At 39.5% G+C, this 17,078-nt stretch overlaps 1 protein-coding gene across 10 annotated transcripts in view; it reads right to left on the bottom strand.

The window, feature by feature from the left end:
* Positions 1 to 211: 211 nt before the first annotated feature.
* The window catches only part of ACSL1 (acyl-CoA synthetase long chain family member 1), a 68,834-nt gene continuing 51,967 nt past the window's right edge, over positions 212 to 17,078 (bottom strand). For all 10 annotated transcript variants that reach the window (XM_074329839.1, XM_074329837.1, XM_074329842.1 and 7 more), the window contains exons 13-21: positions 12,125 to 12,259; positions 11,373 to 11,468; positions 10,612 to 10,684; positions 9,415 to 9,503; positions 8,152 to 8,268; positions 3,492 to 3,635; positions 2,417 to 2,518; positions 2,240 to 2,311; positions 212 to 1,874 (exon numbers count right to left, since the gene is read on the bottom strand). In XM_074329839.1, the coding sequence (XP_074185940.1) occupies positions 1,734 to 1,874; positions 2,240 to 2,311; positions 2,417 to 2,518; positions 3,492 to 3,635; positions 8,152 to 8,268; positions 9,415 to 9,503; positions 10,612 to 10,684; positions 11,373 to 11,468; positions 12,125 to 12,259 (969 nt within the window). In that variant the 3' untranslated portion in view covers positions 212 to 1,733. The remainder of the gene's footprint in view (positions 1,875 to 2,239; positions 2,312 to 2,416; positions 2,519 to 3,491; positions 3,636 to 8,151; positions 8,269 to 9,414; positions 9,504 to 10,611; positions 10,685 to 11,372; positions 11,469 to 12,124; positions 12,260 to 17,078) is intronic.

The raw sequence follows: 17,078 nt of genomic DNA, 5'->3' as shown, positions 1-17,078 counted from the left end.
CAAGAGTACCCATATTATTCACACCATAATTTTCTTCTCCACAGGACAGTGGGACTGTTGCCACACAGCCTGTCAGCTCGGCAGCATTAGAGGAAGAAGACCTGGGAAGGAGCCAACGGGGCGGCGCCGAGGGCCACGCCAGCTCTTTGCTTGTGTCATCAAAGGCTGACCTGCATAGTACAGCTGACGTGAACAGAGAGGCTTCACTCACTTGAAATGCAGAAATATTTATTTTGGTTTCCTTCATTGTTTTTGGAAATTCTGTTTTGGTTTATAAAACATAGAAATAGCCAACACTTAAAGCAAACATTCAAAACCCCAATGTGACAAATTATTGACTTTTGTGCAATTAAGGATACACACATGAAGTTAGGCTACCAGATAGTGTTACTACAATGACAATTCTTTAGTGCAAACCTGTTGTGCTTGTGTAATACATGTACTTTCACACACCCACAAACAATTGCTTTAAATGTATAAATGACAACTTAATTCAGTCACATGTGGCAAAGGCTTGCAATAAAGTGAAATGCTGCTAATTTCCCAAATTAACGTTTTAAAAAACCCCTTGAGAAGTTCATCCCAGGAAATGAGTTTTCCAGATTTCTACATCCGAGTATTTTGGCTTGTCAAACACATTTCATTAGAAATCAGGTAGCATGATGATAGAAGAGTGTTTGTTTATTACTGTCCATTGCAATAAGTACCCAAGTCTATCTACTCCCTTAATCTTTTTAAAGACATGCCTTGCCTGAGAGTTTATTATGGGGGAAAAAAGCCAGTTAATCACAAGATGAACCTTTGATATGAAAACCACATTAAAAATCCGTTGGCCATCACACACACAGAGTGACTGGTTCAGTGAAGATAAAGTGGACAGTTATTTAGGCGTCACAGTTGAGCATGGTCTTTCTAGGTAATTATTTCCTTCTTAAAATGCTTGTCTTCACTGTAGAGTAGTCTAAGGCAGATTTTTTCATAGCCCCTGGGAAGGGATGGAGGGAGGAATCAGGTCTGCAGAGAAGGGTCCGAGAGCATTCTGTTATGGGGGGGCCAGAATCCATTCGCTCTGGCAAGCGGCCATTCATCTGAGACTCAATATATCTACGCTGTTCTGGGTTGGTCTGTCCTTTGCTTCACTGGGAACCTTCTTCTGCAACAGGAACAATAGGGGACTGTGGAGAAGAGCAGGGCTTTCAGAACTCTTTAACAGAAATGGGGAAGAGAAGGTGGCAGGGATTCAAAAAAAAAAAAAAACACCTCTGGTCCACTTGTGACATTCTCCAGCCGGGATAGTTCTTAAGGGACAGTTTCCCTCCAGTGCACTGTACTCTTCAGAGCAGCAGACAACTGCAGAATTTGCAGTGAGCAGCAGACATCTCAGAAATAGCAAAGTTCTAATCTCTTGGTTAGAAAAACAGGGAGACAGAAGGTTTCACACCTGTCTTTTTAACTGAGGAAGTCACAAATAACTTAGCACATTTATAGTTTCCCCTTTACAATTTTTAAGGCTCATTTTGGAAATTGTATATCACCAGATACATGGTCTGCAACACAAGGTGACTGTAAGGCAGTGTTCCATTTCCTCTAATATTCCTATGACAAGAACCCCAAACGCACAAGTCAAACATGGACGGTCCCTTCCCTATGCTTGCTGTCGTCAAAATTACCAACGTGAAGACCATCAGAAGATTGAGGAGGTGTGTGGTTTCTTCTGAACTTTCTTCCTCCCATTAAACTTTGATAGTGGAATAAAGTTCATCTATCTGTGACCTGAAATAATTCCGAAGTTCTGGCCTTTTAGCTTTCATTGTTGGGGTCAGAAGGCCGTTGCTGACGGAGAATAATTCAGTGTGGAGAACAATGCCTTTGACCTGAAAATAAACAAGGTTATTAAAGGAAGAAAGAGGATAGATGCAACTGAAGTCTAAAAAGCACTTAAGCTGCCCAAAGGGATAAAGACCCTTATGCAAAACCATCCTCTCACCTCAGGCCCAGCTGCATTCTCTCAACAAAGGCAGTGGCTTATTAGGATAGGATTCAGGACTGTATCCTGACCTCCAGGAAAAGAGAATCCACACCCTTGGTGAAAGAAATCCCTTCCCTTGCCAAACCATTCCATTATTTATTCCTCATGGATTTCTTTAGGTCATCTCATCCTCTTCTATAATCTACTCATAAAAAAATCGAGTCAAAAACTTGTTTTGCAGGAATTCATGCACTTTCACAAAAGTCTTACCTGTTCAAATGGTTTGAGGCCAGACTCCTTCCCAAGTCTCAACATGTCTTCTAGGATACATTTTTTGACATCCTAATAAGGTAAGAGAAATAAGATGTTTCCTGAGTTGGAGGCCCCTGCACTTTGCACTTAATGCAAAGTGCAGATACAGAAGGAGACTGCACACGAGAACCTGACCTTGTTTCTGCACAGCTCTTCAAAGGAGCCTTCAAATCCTCTCTTTCGGGCCCAGTGACACAATGTCTCCACATCTGGTACCACAATTGCTATGAGAAATGCCTTTAACACAGACAAATGAGTTATTACATGGTTTGTTCCAGATGTTCTAGAACCTTTATTATTATACATCACAGACCCCCTGGGAGAAACTGATGAAAGTTATAGATTCTGTCTTCAGGACATATTACCAGGCCCAGGAGTCCACTGAGCCCAGGTTAAGAACACCGGGCTCTAAACTATAGACAGCAACAGGAATTTTGCAATAAATGTCTTACAAGAACCACTGAGAATCAAAATCTAACACAATCCTAATTTTTATTTATACTTATGTATACTTTTCCAAAAGTAAAACAGAGTCAAATAAGCAAATACGGTGACAGATATTGAATAAATAAACAAATACACAAGTAATACATTTAAAAAATTCAAAGGCATGGTAAGAGCCTAGGTCAAGAAAAACAGGCCCACTTTCTTATAAGAAAATATTCTTCTAACGTTATTTATAAATCTCAAGATTTATAAAAAGATTAACCTTCAGGAAAACCGACCCCATTCTCTCCCTTGTCACCATCTGTCCAACATTTTGGCAAATAGATATTTCACTACAATATTGTCCTGTTTCAACTTTAAGTATATGTTGGCTCGCAACCACCGTTTTCTCAAAAATGACTGAGGAGGCATATCATAAATAAGTTGGGTTTAATATGGTTGAAAATTCTAAACTTTCTTATAGTCCGTATATCAATATTATCCCCACATAATTAAATTAGAAGCATATTTTACCCATTCCCTGGTATCTTTAGCTACCCTCCCTTGGTATACCAGACGACTGTGGGTAAAATTAAAAAAATACGGAAATTAAAGAGAAAACACTTTTCTGGATAAGAAATGCCACGCAGCAAGTAACATTCCAGCATGTCAAAAATGAAAGTCAATTCACACCCATCGAAAACTTTCTATTGCATTTAAAGTCCCCGGAGAACCCCACTCCCCACGCCTGCGCATCAGATCTCACAGCTCAGAAAGCACCTACCTGCAAGCTCTCTCCGTGGACAAACACCTGAGCAACAGGTTCACTTCGCTGGTAGACATTTTCAATCTTTTCAGGTGCTATGTATTCTCCTTGTGCCAGTTTAAATATATGCTTTTTCCTGTCGATAATCTTCAAGGTACCATTCTGTTTATAAGAGGGGAGGGGACTGTGAGTGGGGCCATGGCTGCTGTCCGCCCAGGATCGATCACATACAGCACAGGGATTTTTTATGCACTATCATTTAATCCTAATAACGATGCCTGGCAGGGCCAGTTGTGATCCCATTTGACAGAGAGGGAAACCAAGGCTTAGAGAGATTAGGTAACTTGACCAAGGCCATTGAGCCAAGTAGGGAGACCGAAGGGAATCCGGAGACCAAAGGGAATCCAGAGCCCATGTCCATCCTGCTTCACCTCTTTGCTTGCTACCTTCAGTTTAGCAAGCTTCATGTAGTCTCGTATCTGAATCAGGGAAACACATACATGCCTCTCCTGCTGAGCCAAGTTCCTTGAGAGCAGAGATACAGACCTACCCTCCCACAGTGCTCTGCACAGGGTAAAGACTCGGTAAATGTTTACTACACAAAGGCAGGATTTCAGTTTCTTTATCACTGTTTCAGGGTGGGGGAGGGACAGGGCACTAGTGGCCCTTTGGGAAAGTTCTGTCAGCCACCCACACAACTGTGGGGATGCTAGAATCTCTGGACCAGACCAGCCAAATGCTACTCGTGACCACGTCTGGTAACCAAACCCCAACCCAGCTTTCAACCAATCACCACCCACGGACATACTCATGCTTCTAAAAGTCTTCTGTTGGAAAGTTTGTAGGTTCTCTCATTCTACACCAGTTCTCCTTCATTTTCAAGAGTTTCAGACTGAGATCCAGAGAGATTATGAGATGTGCTCATTAGAACCAGAGTCAGAATGAGAACTGATACTTCATCCCTCCTGAACATGGAAAAAGGAACTTAATTTATTTCTAAATAGCTTGGGTATTCTGAAATCTGAATTACTTGGGGGAGGGAGGACATTTTTCCAATCAATATAAACTTCAGAGTATTAAGCACCTTACATCAATAAGAATCGAACTACACAATAGAAATTACATTAGTGATTTTAGTGCTTGCATTTAAACATAGTAACAACTTTAAAAAGCAGTGGTTGTTACCACATCAAGCAAAATTGGCCAAACCTCTGGGTGTGGCTTCTTGCCCGAGCCTCTCGCTCCTAGGATGGCCTCTGGAATTTCTATATAGTAAATTCAAATGAGGTGGTCTAATCCATGAAGTATTTATCCTATTTTAAACCAGATGACAAACCTAGGAAACACATGTATTTACAAATTCCTGCCCATTTTACACTCCTGGCACTTTACCTTGTTTAACTAAGGTAGCAATATCAAGGCACAGCACTGATATATAAAAATCCAGTCTCTATTACCCATTCTCCTCAAACTATTGCAAAAAATCCAGAAGGAGGGAAGGCTCCCAAACCCTTTTTATGAGGCCACTATCACCCTGATCCCAAAATCAGACAAAGACATTACAAAAAAAGAAAACTACAGGTCTGTATCCCTAATGAACATAGATAAAAAATCCTCAACAAAATATTAGAAAACAGAATTCAGCAATACGTTAAAAAGATCATACACCACGATCAAGTGGGATGCCTTCCTTTTATGCAAGGTTGGTTCAATATTCACAAATCAATTAATGTGATACACTACATTAACAAAATGAAAAATAAAAATCATATGGTCATATCAATATATGCAGAAAAAGCATTTGACAAAATCCAGCCGCCATTTATGATAAAAACTCTTAAGAAAGCGGGAATAGAGGAATCATATCTCAACATAATAAAGGCCATATATGATAAACCCACAGCTAACATCATACTCAGTGGGGAAAAGCTAAAACCATTCCCCTTACGATCAGGAACAAGATGAGGTTGCCTACTTTCTCCACTTTTATTCAACATAGTTCTGGACGTTCTAGTCACAGCAATCAGAGAAGAAAAAGAAATAAAAGGCATCCAAATTGGTAAGGAGGAAGTAAAATTGTCATTATATGCAAATGACATGATACTATATATAGAGAACCTCAAAGACTCCACCAAAAAAATATTAGAAGTGAAAAATGAATTTAGTAAAGTAGCAGGACACAAAATTAATATTCAGAAATCAGTTGCATTTGTATACACCAATAATAAACTATCAGAAGGAGAAATTAAGAAAACAGTTCCATTTACAATTGCTTCAAAAACTATAAAATACTTAGGAATAAATTTAGCCAAAGAGTAAAAGACCTGTACTCAGAAAATTATAAGACACTGAAGAGAGAAATTAAAGAAGATACAAATAAATGGAAACACATACCATGCTCATGGATAGGAAGAATTAATATAGTTAAAATAGTCCACCCATAATATAGTCCATCCATACTGCCTAAGGCAATATACAGATTCAACGAAATTCCTATCAAACTACCAAGGACATTTTTCACATAAATAAAACACATAATCCTAAAATTTTTATGGAACCATAAAAGACCCTGAATAGCCATGGAAACTTGAGAAATAAGAACAAAGTGGGAGGTGTCACGATACCTGACATCAAACCATACTACAAGGCTGTAGTAATCGAAACAGCATGGTACTGGCATAAAAACAGACACATAGATCAATGGAACAGAATAGCGAGCCCAGAAATAAATCCATGCCTATATGGTCATTTAATCCGTGACAATGGAAGCAAGAATTTACATTGGGGTAAAGATAATCTATTCAATAAATGGTGCTGGGAAACCTGGACAGACACATGCAAAAAAATGAAGCTGGACCACCTCCTTACGCCATATACAAGAATAAATTCAAAATGGATTAAAGACTTAAATGTAAGATCTGAAACCATAAAACTCCTAGAAGAAAATATAGGAAGAAAATTTGCAGACGTTACCTTTAATAATATTTTTACTGATATATCCCCTTGGGCGAGGGAAGTAAGAGAAAAAATAAACATATGGGACTACATCAAACTAAAAAGTTTTTTCACAGCAAAGGAAACCATCAATAAAACAAAAAAGGCATTCCACTGAATGGGAGAAGATATTTGTCAATGATACATCTGATAAGGGGTTAACATCCAAAATTTATGAAAAATTCATTCAACTCAACACCAAAAAAACCCAAACAACCCAACTGAAAAATGGGCAGAAGACATGAAGAGACATTTTTCTAAAGAGGATATACAGATAGCAAACAGACATATGAAAAAATGCTCAACCTCACTCATCATTAGAGAAATGCAAATAAAAACCACAATGAGGTATCACCTCACCCCACTCAGAATCATCAATTAATCAGGCTATCATCAATAAATCGACAAACAAGTGCTGGTGAAGATGTGGAGAAAAGGGTTCCCTCATGCACTGCTGGTGGGATTGCAAATTGGTGCAGCCACTATGGAAAACAGTATGGAGGTATCTCAAAAAACTAGAAATGGAACTACCTTATGACCCAGCAGTTCCACTCTTTGGTATCTATCCAGAGAAATCCAAAACACTAATTTGAAAATATTTATGTACCCCTGTGTTTATTGCAGCGCTATTCACAATAGCCAAGACATGGAAACAACCGAAATGCCCATCAGTAGACGACTGAATTAAGAAACTGTGGTACATTTATACAATGGAGTATTACTCAGCCATAAAGAAGAATGAAATCTTACCATTTGCAACGATATGGATGGACCTAGAAAACATTATGCTAAGTGAAATAAGTCAGATTCAGAAAGATAAATCCCATATGATCTCACGTACATGTGGAATATAAAGAATAGAATGAACAAACTAATCAGAAACAGTCTCAGAGATATAGACAAAAAACTGAGGGTTGCTAGATGGGAGGAGGGTGGGGAATGAGGGAGAAGGTGAGGGGATTAGACAGCACAATTGGTAACCACAAAACTGCCACGGGGATACGAAAGTCAATTTGAGGAATATAATCAACAATGTTGTAAAGATTTTGTAAGGTATTTGATGCATACTTGTCTTATTAGGGAGACCACTTCATGGATGGTGTAGGTGCCTGACCCACTGCACTGTACACCTGAAGCTGAATAACAATGAATGTCAACTATAATTTTATATATATAGATAGATAGATATAGATATATACTTATATCTATATCTATATATATGATCACAGGATGTGGAGCACAGCATAAGGAACAGAGTCAGTGGAATTGTAACAGCTATATACGATGTCAGATGGGTAGTTGATTAGGGGAGGGGGTTATCACTTTGTGAGGGGTGTAGATGTCTAACTACTACATTTTCTTTTTTGTACACCTGAAACTAGTAAGAAAAAAAAAAATGCAGTCTCTCTGGATTTCAAATGGGAAGCAGCAACCAGAATTGATGTCAAACATCAAAATAAAACATACTTTTTACAGTTAAGGTGGAAATCCTACACAAATATGCTAAGAGTATAAACCTGTTCCCTACAGGAAATGGAAACGTCTCCACCACAGCACTCAACAAAGAGAAGGGGAAGAGAAAGGTCAGGGTGCCACTGCCATGTGGCAAATGTACAGCAAATGGGATATTTTCTTCCCTACAGTGGAATAAAAGTATTTGTGAACAGGGGAGGCAACCACTTACTGGTAACCATTTTCCAATGTCCCCTGTGTGTAACCAGCCATCTTTATCCAGAGCTTCTGCTGTTTTTGCTGGATCCTTCAAGTAGCCTTGAAATACATTTGGCCCTTTCACACACACCTGAAGGGAAAGAGATCAGGGCTTGAGTTAGGGTGGGAATTGGAGGAGGGGGGTCAAAAGGTACAAACTTCCACTTATAAGACAGATAAGTACCCGGGATGTAATGACTAGAGTTAACACTGCTGTATCAGACATTTGAAAGTTGTGAGAGATCCTAAGAGCTCTCATCACAACGAAAAAAACATTTTTTCTTTTTTTTTTGGTATCTTTATGAGGTGATGGTAATCATTTTGCAATTATGTGTAAGTCAACTCATTATGCTGTGTACACCTTAAACTTATACCGGGTTGTGTGTCAATTACATCTCAATGTAATTAGGAGGGGAAATCATCTGTTAACAGAGAAAACTGGTGTGTGCATGTGTGTGTCCCATCCTTTAGCAAGAAGCCCTGAATTCCATGATCCAGAGGGAGCTCCCAGAGTCCCAATGGAATCTTGGTGGCACCTCCCATGCCTGCCCCTGTTTCCCGTTCTCTTTCTTTTAAATTCACCAACCCATTTTATTTTTATTTTTTAAAATTTTGTTGGATAACAGTGTGTTTTTTCCCCAGAACCCATCAGCTCCAAGTCAAGTCGTTGTCCTTCAATCTAGTTGTGGAGGGCGCAGCTCACTGACCCATGTGGGAATTGAACTGGCAACCTTGTTGTTAAGAGCACACACACTAACCAACTGAGCTAACCAGCCACCCTCCTGCTTCCCTTTCTTAATGACCTTATCTGCAGTCAACTTGTGGGGCTAATGCTTGCTCTAGGTTCTCGAAAACTGCTGGGAAGCCCCCAAGGGGATGAAATCCCTTTGAAGTAATTAGGCTTTCCTTACACTAGGTAGCTCACTAATAGGTGTCCAGGGCAATTAGCAGACAGGAGCTCTGCCCAGGCCTCAGGCCACTGGGGCCTTTGCATGCTCTTGGGCCCAAGTCCCTGTTGCGTGTGACAGAAGTGGCCTTCCTCCTACACACTCCCTGAGAGCTAAATATAAATGTACCTTCAAAAAGAAGTGTGTTTGACTCCAGGGTCACCAATAAAATCAAGCTCGATGGCTCAAAGGCTTTATGGGACACTATGCTGGGAAATGCACTGCACTTTTCATGGCCAGATTTAGAGGCAACGGCAATGACAATGACTGACTGACGGGACCTCACTCACCTCGCCCTCGCCCTTGGCAGCCATGTAGTTCATTTCTTCCACATCAACAAGTTTTATGAAATTACAAGGCATCGGGGCACCAACATGGCCTGTATGTGAAATAAAAGAATGGTCACTCCTAATGGGACTGTAATATCCTTTGGTCAAATTATTTTTTTTTTATAACAAATAAGCCTGCTCAGAATAAGAGCAGCTGGTATAAACTTCTGGTTTCTGCAATTAGAGCCAGTCTACCCCCTGGCAAATTAATTTAGAGAGTTTATTCCTAGAATAGAGACAAAAATATGCAAAGGTCTCCTAGGGACCTAGAGATCCATATTCCAAATTCTCTCGCTGGAAAGGAATCAGAGGTTAAACATTAAACCCCATGGAAAAGGTTCCTAGACTGTTAGTATCAATCCCAGAAGAATTCCGCTATGGATCGTGCTAGGTACTTGAGTCTGTGTTACTAGATGATGCTCTTATTTATAATACACCAAATAAATCAAGGAACTGACATATCACAGAGAAGACTACACCACCAGTGTGGTACAGGGAATGCACAGAAGTTTTACAGTCAGACCTGGGTGACAACCCTGGCTCCAAAGCATAATGCTGTGTCAATTCTTATATATTATTTACATGCTTCTCCACCAACAATCAATCATTTCCTCTCAGAGGTAATAGGACTTATCTCAGGGATGTTGATGAGATGAAACGTATGTAATGTACATCTCAAGCCCCTCATGCAGAGCGTCATCCATGACAGATGCTCCACCAATTATTTTTGTGTTTGTCTCTGCTTTTGGGGAAAATGACCTGTGTTTATAGCTCTCTCTAGTTTCAACACCCAGCACAGCACACAGTACAAATTTAGTTAAAATTTACCAGCAAAGCATTAGTCCCCAGTCAATTACTGGAAAGCTCTGCTGAGCCAAACATTCCGAACCTGGTGTAAAGGGCATCGTTTCTCAGCTGTCACCTTCACAATATGGGCACATCTCTATTGCCACCTAGCTTTACAGTCAGAGCCTCAAAATCACATCCCACTCTGCCACAGGAGACATTTTCTGTGTGACTCCCTGATTTACAAGACTGTGTGCCCAAGGCCTAATCATTTGAGACATAGCACTTAAGTTGGTGAATGAACCAATTAATGATTAACTCAATTCCAATTCGAATAACAGGATCCCACAAGGATTGTCCCACCCAATGTACCTGCTGTCCAGTCTCCAGGCAAAGTCAGGGAGCAGCCGGCTGTACACTCGGTCTGTCCGTAGCCTTCATAAAACTGGGTCACCAAGAGACAAAACGTTACTAAAGAAGGGACAGTCATACCTGTGCTGGAGGTGCACAAGTGATTAAGTTCCTCTAACTCCTGAGTAATGGCTGACTGTGGTAAAAACCTCTTTTCAGATTTTCTGTTTGGTAAACTCATTCAGTACTACAGCACCCAAACACATTCACCCTCACAACAAACATCAGCCACCATCCATGTCGGTTTTCTACTTAACTTCCTGCGCACGAGCAAGGGAGAACAGCGAAATTGCACAATGGCCCCACTGCACATGACCCCACTGGGGAATGTACTTGCTGTGCCAGCTCCTGGCTCTACCCACAACATGTCCTGTGTCATTGAGGCTATCTCCCTTGCCCCATTTAAGACAGGTTCACTGCAAGGTTTGTCAGTCAGCCTATCACGTACAGCCCCTCCCATACCCTCATGCCTGACTCTAAAGGCATATTCTGTGCCTTTCCCTAGAGAAAATGACACATTTGTGGTGGACACAAATGCATCTTCCTTTACATAGGGTTAAAGATATATATATATATATATTCTTCTCCAAGCAACCTAAGAATAACATCATCTTCCAAATAAAAAAGTAAGACATACACAAGGAGAATAATAATTTTTGGAAAGAAGGCCCCGGGCAAGACAAAGCCTCTCGAGACAATCAAGTGCAGTGAAGCCAGCTCACCTGACAGCCCAGCGCCGCTCGCAGAAACGTCAGCACGGTGGCAGACACCGGCGCAGCTCCTGTGATCATCAACCTGACCTTCCCTCCCAGGCTCGACTTACAAGGCAGGAGAGGAGAGAGAATGAGGGTTAAATGGCTGGAAGTCGGTGGGCTCCTCAAAGATTCTTTCTCGGTCCCCGGGCCCTAACCCCCAGTGCCCTCAGCTCCTCTGCAGGCCACCCAGAACTCACCAGCACCTGAGAACTCACAGGCATGCCAGAGAAGGACACCTGACTAGACTTCCATCTGAAACTATACCATTTGCTCTCAACCAGCGTGGAAAGAAGCCCACGCCTCTACCTGCAGGTATCTTAAGGAATTAGAACAAGAGTGTGATGAATTTGTGGCAACAGCCACACTTTTAGCATTTTTTTTGGACATAATATTATTCTTTATTACACATGCCTAAAAACATCACCTCAACAGGGACCCACTTGTTCCAGAAACATAAGAACAAATGGGGAATGAGAAAGTCTACAATACCCTGATTCCTTCTCCGCCTTAGACAGCTACAGTATTCTTCAGCTCCTACATGTTGTTGCATACTGAGGTTTACCTAATGGCTTTAGCCTTAACTTTTAGAAATGTACCAGAATTAACAAAAATGTATCTCTCTCTTTCTCACCTTCGTACCTCTCTAAAACAGAGCCCTCATTGATATTTTGAAACCCAAGTTAGGACATGACAAATAATAGTGTGCATCTATTTGTTACCTGTATTTTGTGGAAGATTAGTTTATCCCACAGGCTGTTGTTTCTAATGATGCCGCTGCGGAGCTCAGCTTCTTTCCTGTTGGAAGCAAAGTCCAATAGCCAGCGCTTCAGTGTGGTGTTTGCTTGTGCAAAAATCTAATGAGTCGAGACAAAAGAGGGTGTCACAATCACTAGAATGACTGGAATCAGAAAGCCAATAATAACAAGTGTTGGTGAAGATGTGGAGAGACTGGAAATGCTGGTGGAAATGTAACATGGTTAGAAAACAGACTGCAGTTCCTCAAAGCGTTAAACAGTTATACGGCCCAGCAAATCAGCTCCTAGCTACCCACCCAAGAGAAATGAAAACACATGTCCACACAGAAACTTGTACATGAATGTTCACAGCAGCATTATTTGTAATAGCCAAATGCCCATCAATGAATGAATGGATAAATAAAATGTGGTCTGTCCATATAGCGGTATACTTGGCCATTAAAAGGAATGAAGTATCGGTATGTGCTACAATATGGAAGAATCTTGAAAACATGTTAACTGAAAGAAGCCAGTCACGAAAAAACACATTGAATCATTCATTCATATCAAAGTCCAGAATACGCAAATCTATAGGTTCAGAAAGTAGATTACTTTTTGCTTAGGGATAGAGGTGGGTAGCAGCATGGAGGATGACAGTTAATGGGAAGGTAAAGGGTTTATCTTTGAGGTGATAAAAATGTTCTAAAATGGACTGTAGTGATGGTTGCAGAACTCTGTGAATGTACTAAAAACCTCTGCACTGTACACTTTATTTATTTTCACAATGACATAATTTATTTATCCAATCTCCCATTGGTGAACATTTACATTTTTCTAATTTTTCACTGTGTGGACATTGAATAAACTCATAAATTCAGTGGGAAGCAAAGAGCAATCATGATGTCATGATTCTTCCACATTTAAACATCAAGTAATTTTAGCATTAGCATCTATGTGTATGATTTTATCAACTTCTAGCAAAGGAGAATTCTACAACTTTTGCCAAAATATGTAATTTTATTTCTAGCATGATTTCAAGAAGGACCTATTTATTGTCTTTGGCAATTTTAATTAGCACCAAAGCCAGAAAAACCAGCATCTAAAATCTGTGGCATGCCACTCTTAGCATGGGTCAGTGGAAGGTCAAGTTTAATGGTATTGCCTCTTGACTAAATGTGCAAATGACACGGCAATGAACACCCTTGTCTATCTGTATTTACGGCCCACAATAAAAGTTTTGTTAGGGTTTTTACCTAGAAGGAGACTAGGCAATTCTTCTCTAATATGGATTTGTCAAAATGGATGAGTTCCCATTTCCCACATCCTCACCAGCATTTGGTATTATCCAACTCCTAAATTTTTGTCACTCTGATGGGTGTAAAATGGTATCTGAATGTAGTTGTTGGGTTTTTAATTTGGAAATATTTTCAAACTTACAGAAAAGTTGGAAAAAAGAGTACAAACAACTCTCATATACCCTTTAGCCAGATTCATCAATTGTTAACATTTAGCCTCATTAGATTTATCATTCTCTACCTATACGCATATGTGTATTTTTCTGAATCACTTCAGATTAAGCTGTGTGTATTATGCCCCCTCACACCTAAACATTTCAATGTGTATTTCCTAAGAATAAGAACACCTTTTATAATGATCAACTTCAGGAAAATTAACATACAATACTTTTATCTAATCTGCCAACCATAATTTTGTCCACTAATAATGTCCTTTATAGCATTTTTCTCCCCCGTCCATGATCATGTACGGCATTTGACTGTCATGAGTCTTTAGTCTCCTTTAATCTGGATTAGTTCTGCAGGCTTTCTTTGTTTTGAAGAATATAGTCCTCATGTTTTAATAAAATGTTCTTTCTTCATTATGAGTTTTAATGTAATTTAATCTATGTTTTCTGTTAAAATCTTTTCATATGTGTATTGGTTATTTAAATTTCCTCTTCTGTGAATTAATTATGCATATTCTTTGCCCCTTTTTCGACTGAGTTGTGCTTATTGAGTTTTCTTTTTAAGATTTTTATTAAAGATATAGCTAACATACAATATTACATTAGTTTCAGGTGTACACCACAGTTATTCAACATTTATATACCTAAAGAAGTGATCGCCATGATAAGTCCAGCAACCATCTGACACTGTACCATGCTACCACAATATTATTGACTATATTCCCCATGTTGTACATTACATCCCCATGACTTATTTGTTTTACACCTGGAAATTTGGACCACTTATTCCCTTTCACTTCCCCCCACCCTTTTTTAAGTTTTCAATTACAGTTAACATTGCATATTATTTTATATTAATTTTGGGTGTACAGCACAGTAGTCATTTATATAATTTAAGAAGTGATCCCCCTGATTAGTCTGGTACCCACTTAGCACTATACATACTGGTAGTTATTATCATATCATTGACTATATTCCCTATGCTTTACTTTACGTCCCCAAGACTATTGTGTAACTACCAATTTGTACTTAATCCCTTCACCTTCATCCTGCCGCCAAACCCCCTCCCATCTATCACCCCAATAAATCTAGTACTCATCTGACACCATACGTAGTTATTACAATATTATTGACCATATTCCTTGTGCTATACCCTGCATCCCCATGATTACCATGTAACAACCAATTTGTACTTCTTAATCCTTTCCTTTTTCACTCACCCTCTCAACCTCCTTTCTATCTGGCAACCACAAAATGTTCTCTGCATCTATGAGTTTGTTTCTATTTTGTTTGTTTGTTTATTTTGTTCTAGAGTCTACATGAGTATAAGTGAAATCACATTGGATCTGTCTTTTGTTGTCTGACATACTCCACTCAGCACAACACCCTATAGTTCCATCCATGATGCCACAGATGGCAAGAACTCATTCCCTTCTATGACTGAGCAATATTCCATTGTATATATGTACCACCTCCTTTTTATCCATTCTTCCATTGACGGACACCCAGGCTGCCTCCACATCTTGGCCATTGTAAACAATGCTGAAGTGAACATATGGATGTATGCATCCCCTTGGGTTTTGGGTTTCTTTGGATAAATACCCAGAAGTGGGATTACAGGTGGGGTCCTTCTTTATCTCTTGTTACAGCCTTTGTTTTAAAGTCTATTTTGTCTGGTATAAGTACTGCTACTCCAGATTTCTTTTTTTCCATTTCCATTTTCATGAAATAACTTTTTCCATCCCTTTACTTTCAGTCTGTGTGTCTTTCAATCTGAAGTGAATCTTTTGAAGGCAGCATACATAAGGATATTGTTTTCTTATCCATTCAGCCACCCTATGTTTTTTATCAGAGCATTTAATCCATGTATATTGAAAGTAATTGCGTATAAATATATAGTTATTGCTATTTTATTATTCATATTTTTTGTCCTTTTTTTCATCTTAAAGTAGTTCCTCTAACATTCCTTGTAATACTGGCTTGGTGGTGATGAACTTCTTTAGCTTTTTCTTGTCTGGGAAGTTCTTTAAATGATAGACTTGCTGGGTAGAGTAGTCTTGGTTGTAGGTTCTTGCTTTTCATCACATTGAATATTTCCTGCCTATTCCTTCTGGCCTGCAAAGTTTCTCTTGAGAAATCAGATGACAATCTTTTGGGAGCTCCCTTATAAGTTACTAGTTGCCTTTCTCTTGCTGCTTTTAGGATTCTTTGTATTTAATCTTTACCATTCTAATTAACGAGTCTTAGTGTGGGCCTGTTTGGGTTCATTGTGTTTGGGACTCGCTGTGCTTCCCAGGCTTGTAGGTATGTCTATTTCCTTAGCCAAATTAGGAAAGTTTTCAGTCATTATTTCTTCAAATAGGTCTCAATCCCTTGCTTTCTCTCTTCTCCTTCTAGTACTCCTATGATGCGAATGTTTTTATACTTGATGTTGTCCTAGACGTCTCTTAAACTATCCTTTTTTTTTTAAAAAATTCTTTTTTCCTTTTGCTGTTCTGATTGGGTGTTTTCTGCTACCATGTCTTCCAAATCACTGATTTGATCCTCTGCTTTGTCTAGTCTGCTGGTGATTCCTTCTAGTGCATTTTTCATTTCAGTTACTGTATTCTCTACTTCTGACTGGTTCCTTTTTATGGTTTTTAATGTCCTTTTTTATGCTTGTTATCTCTCTGTTGAAGTTCTCACTAAGTTCCTTGAGCATCCTTATAACCATTGTTTTGAACTCTGTATCTGGTTGATTGCTTGCCTCCATTTTGTTTTGTTCTTTTCCTGGAGTTTTCTCCTGTTCTTTCATTTGGGATGCATTTCTTTGTTTCCTCACTTTGGTTGCTTCTCTGTTTCTATGTATTAGGCATTTCGGCTATGTAACTTAGTCTTGGCCTGATGGCCTTATGTAGTAGGTGCCCTGTGGGGCCCTGGCACAGTCTCCCTGGTCATCTGTTCTGGGTACTACAGGAGTGTCCCTTGTGTGGGTTGTGTGTTCCCTCTTGTTATAGTTGAGCTTTGATTGCTATTGGTACATTAGTGGGTGGGATTGACTCTCAAGCTGACTAGCTGTGGGTTTGGTGACATCCACAAACAGCTTTTGGACTATTTGCGTTGTACACTTAAAATGGGTGAATTGCATGGAATATGAATTATATCTTAATAGAGCTGTTTAACAAGAACCATAAAAAAATGAGTAGGTTCTTATAGATGACAGAAGCTATGCCTCAAAATAAAGAGTATGAAAATCTCCCAGTCCAAATTCATTTTGGAGACTGTTCATGCCACATGCTGATCTTGCCCTAGCTGTGTCTTCCATGCTACAGTGGCTCACACAGAAGGGCTGGCCTCTCTCGGTCCCTGGTTTGGCTTAGTCTCTTCTCTCAAAGTGGCTAAGCATGTAATATTTTACATGTGCATGGAGCTTTACAATTTATAAAACCATTTCATAGTTATTATTTTCATGTGATACAATTAGCAACTTTATGAGAT

Source organism: Rhinolophus sinicus, linkage group LG04 (genome assembly GCF_036562045.2).
Source record: "Rhinolophus sinicus isolate RSC01 linkage group LG04, ASM3656204v1, whole genome shotgun sequence".
Taxonomy (NCBI): Eukaryota; Metazoa; Chordata; class Mammalia; order Chiroptera; family Rhinolophidae; genus Rhinolophus; species Rhinolophus sinicus.
Note: the sequence above shows the minus strand (reverse complement) of the source record. Positions and strands in the feature narration are given on the sequence as shown.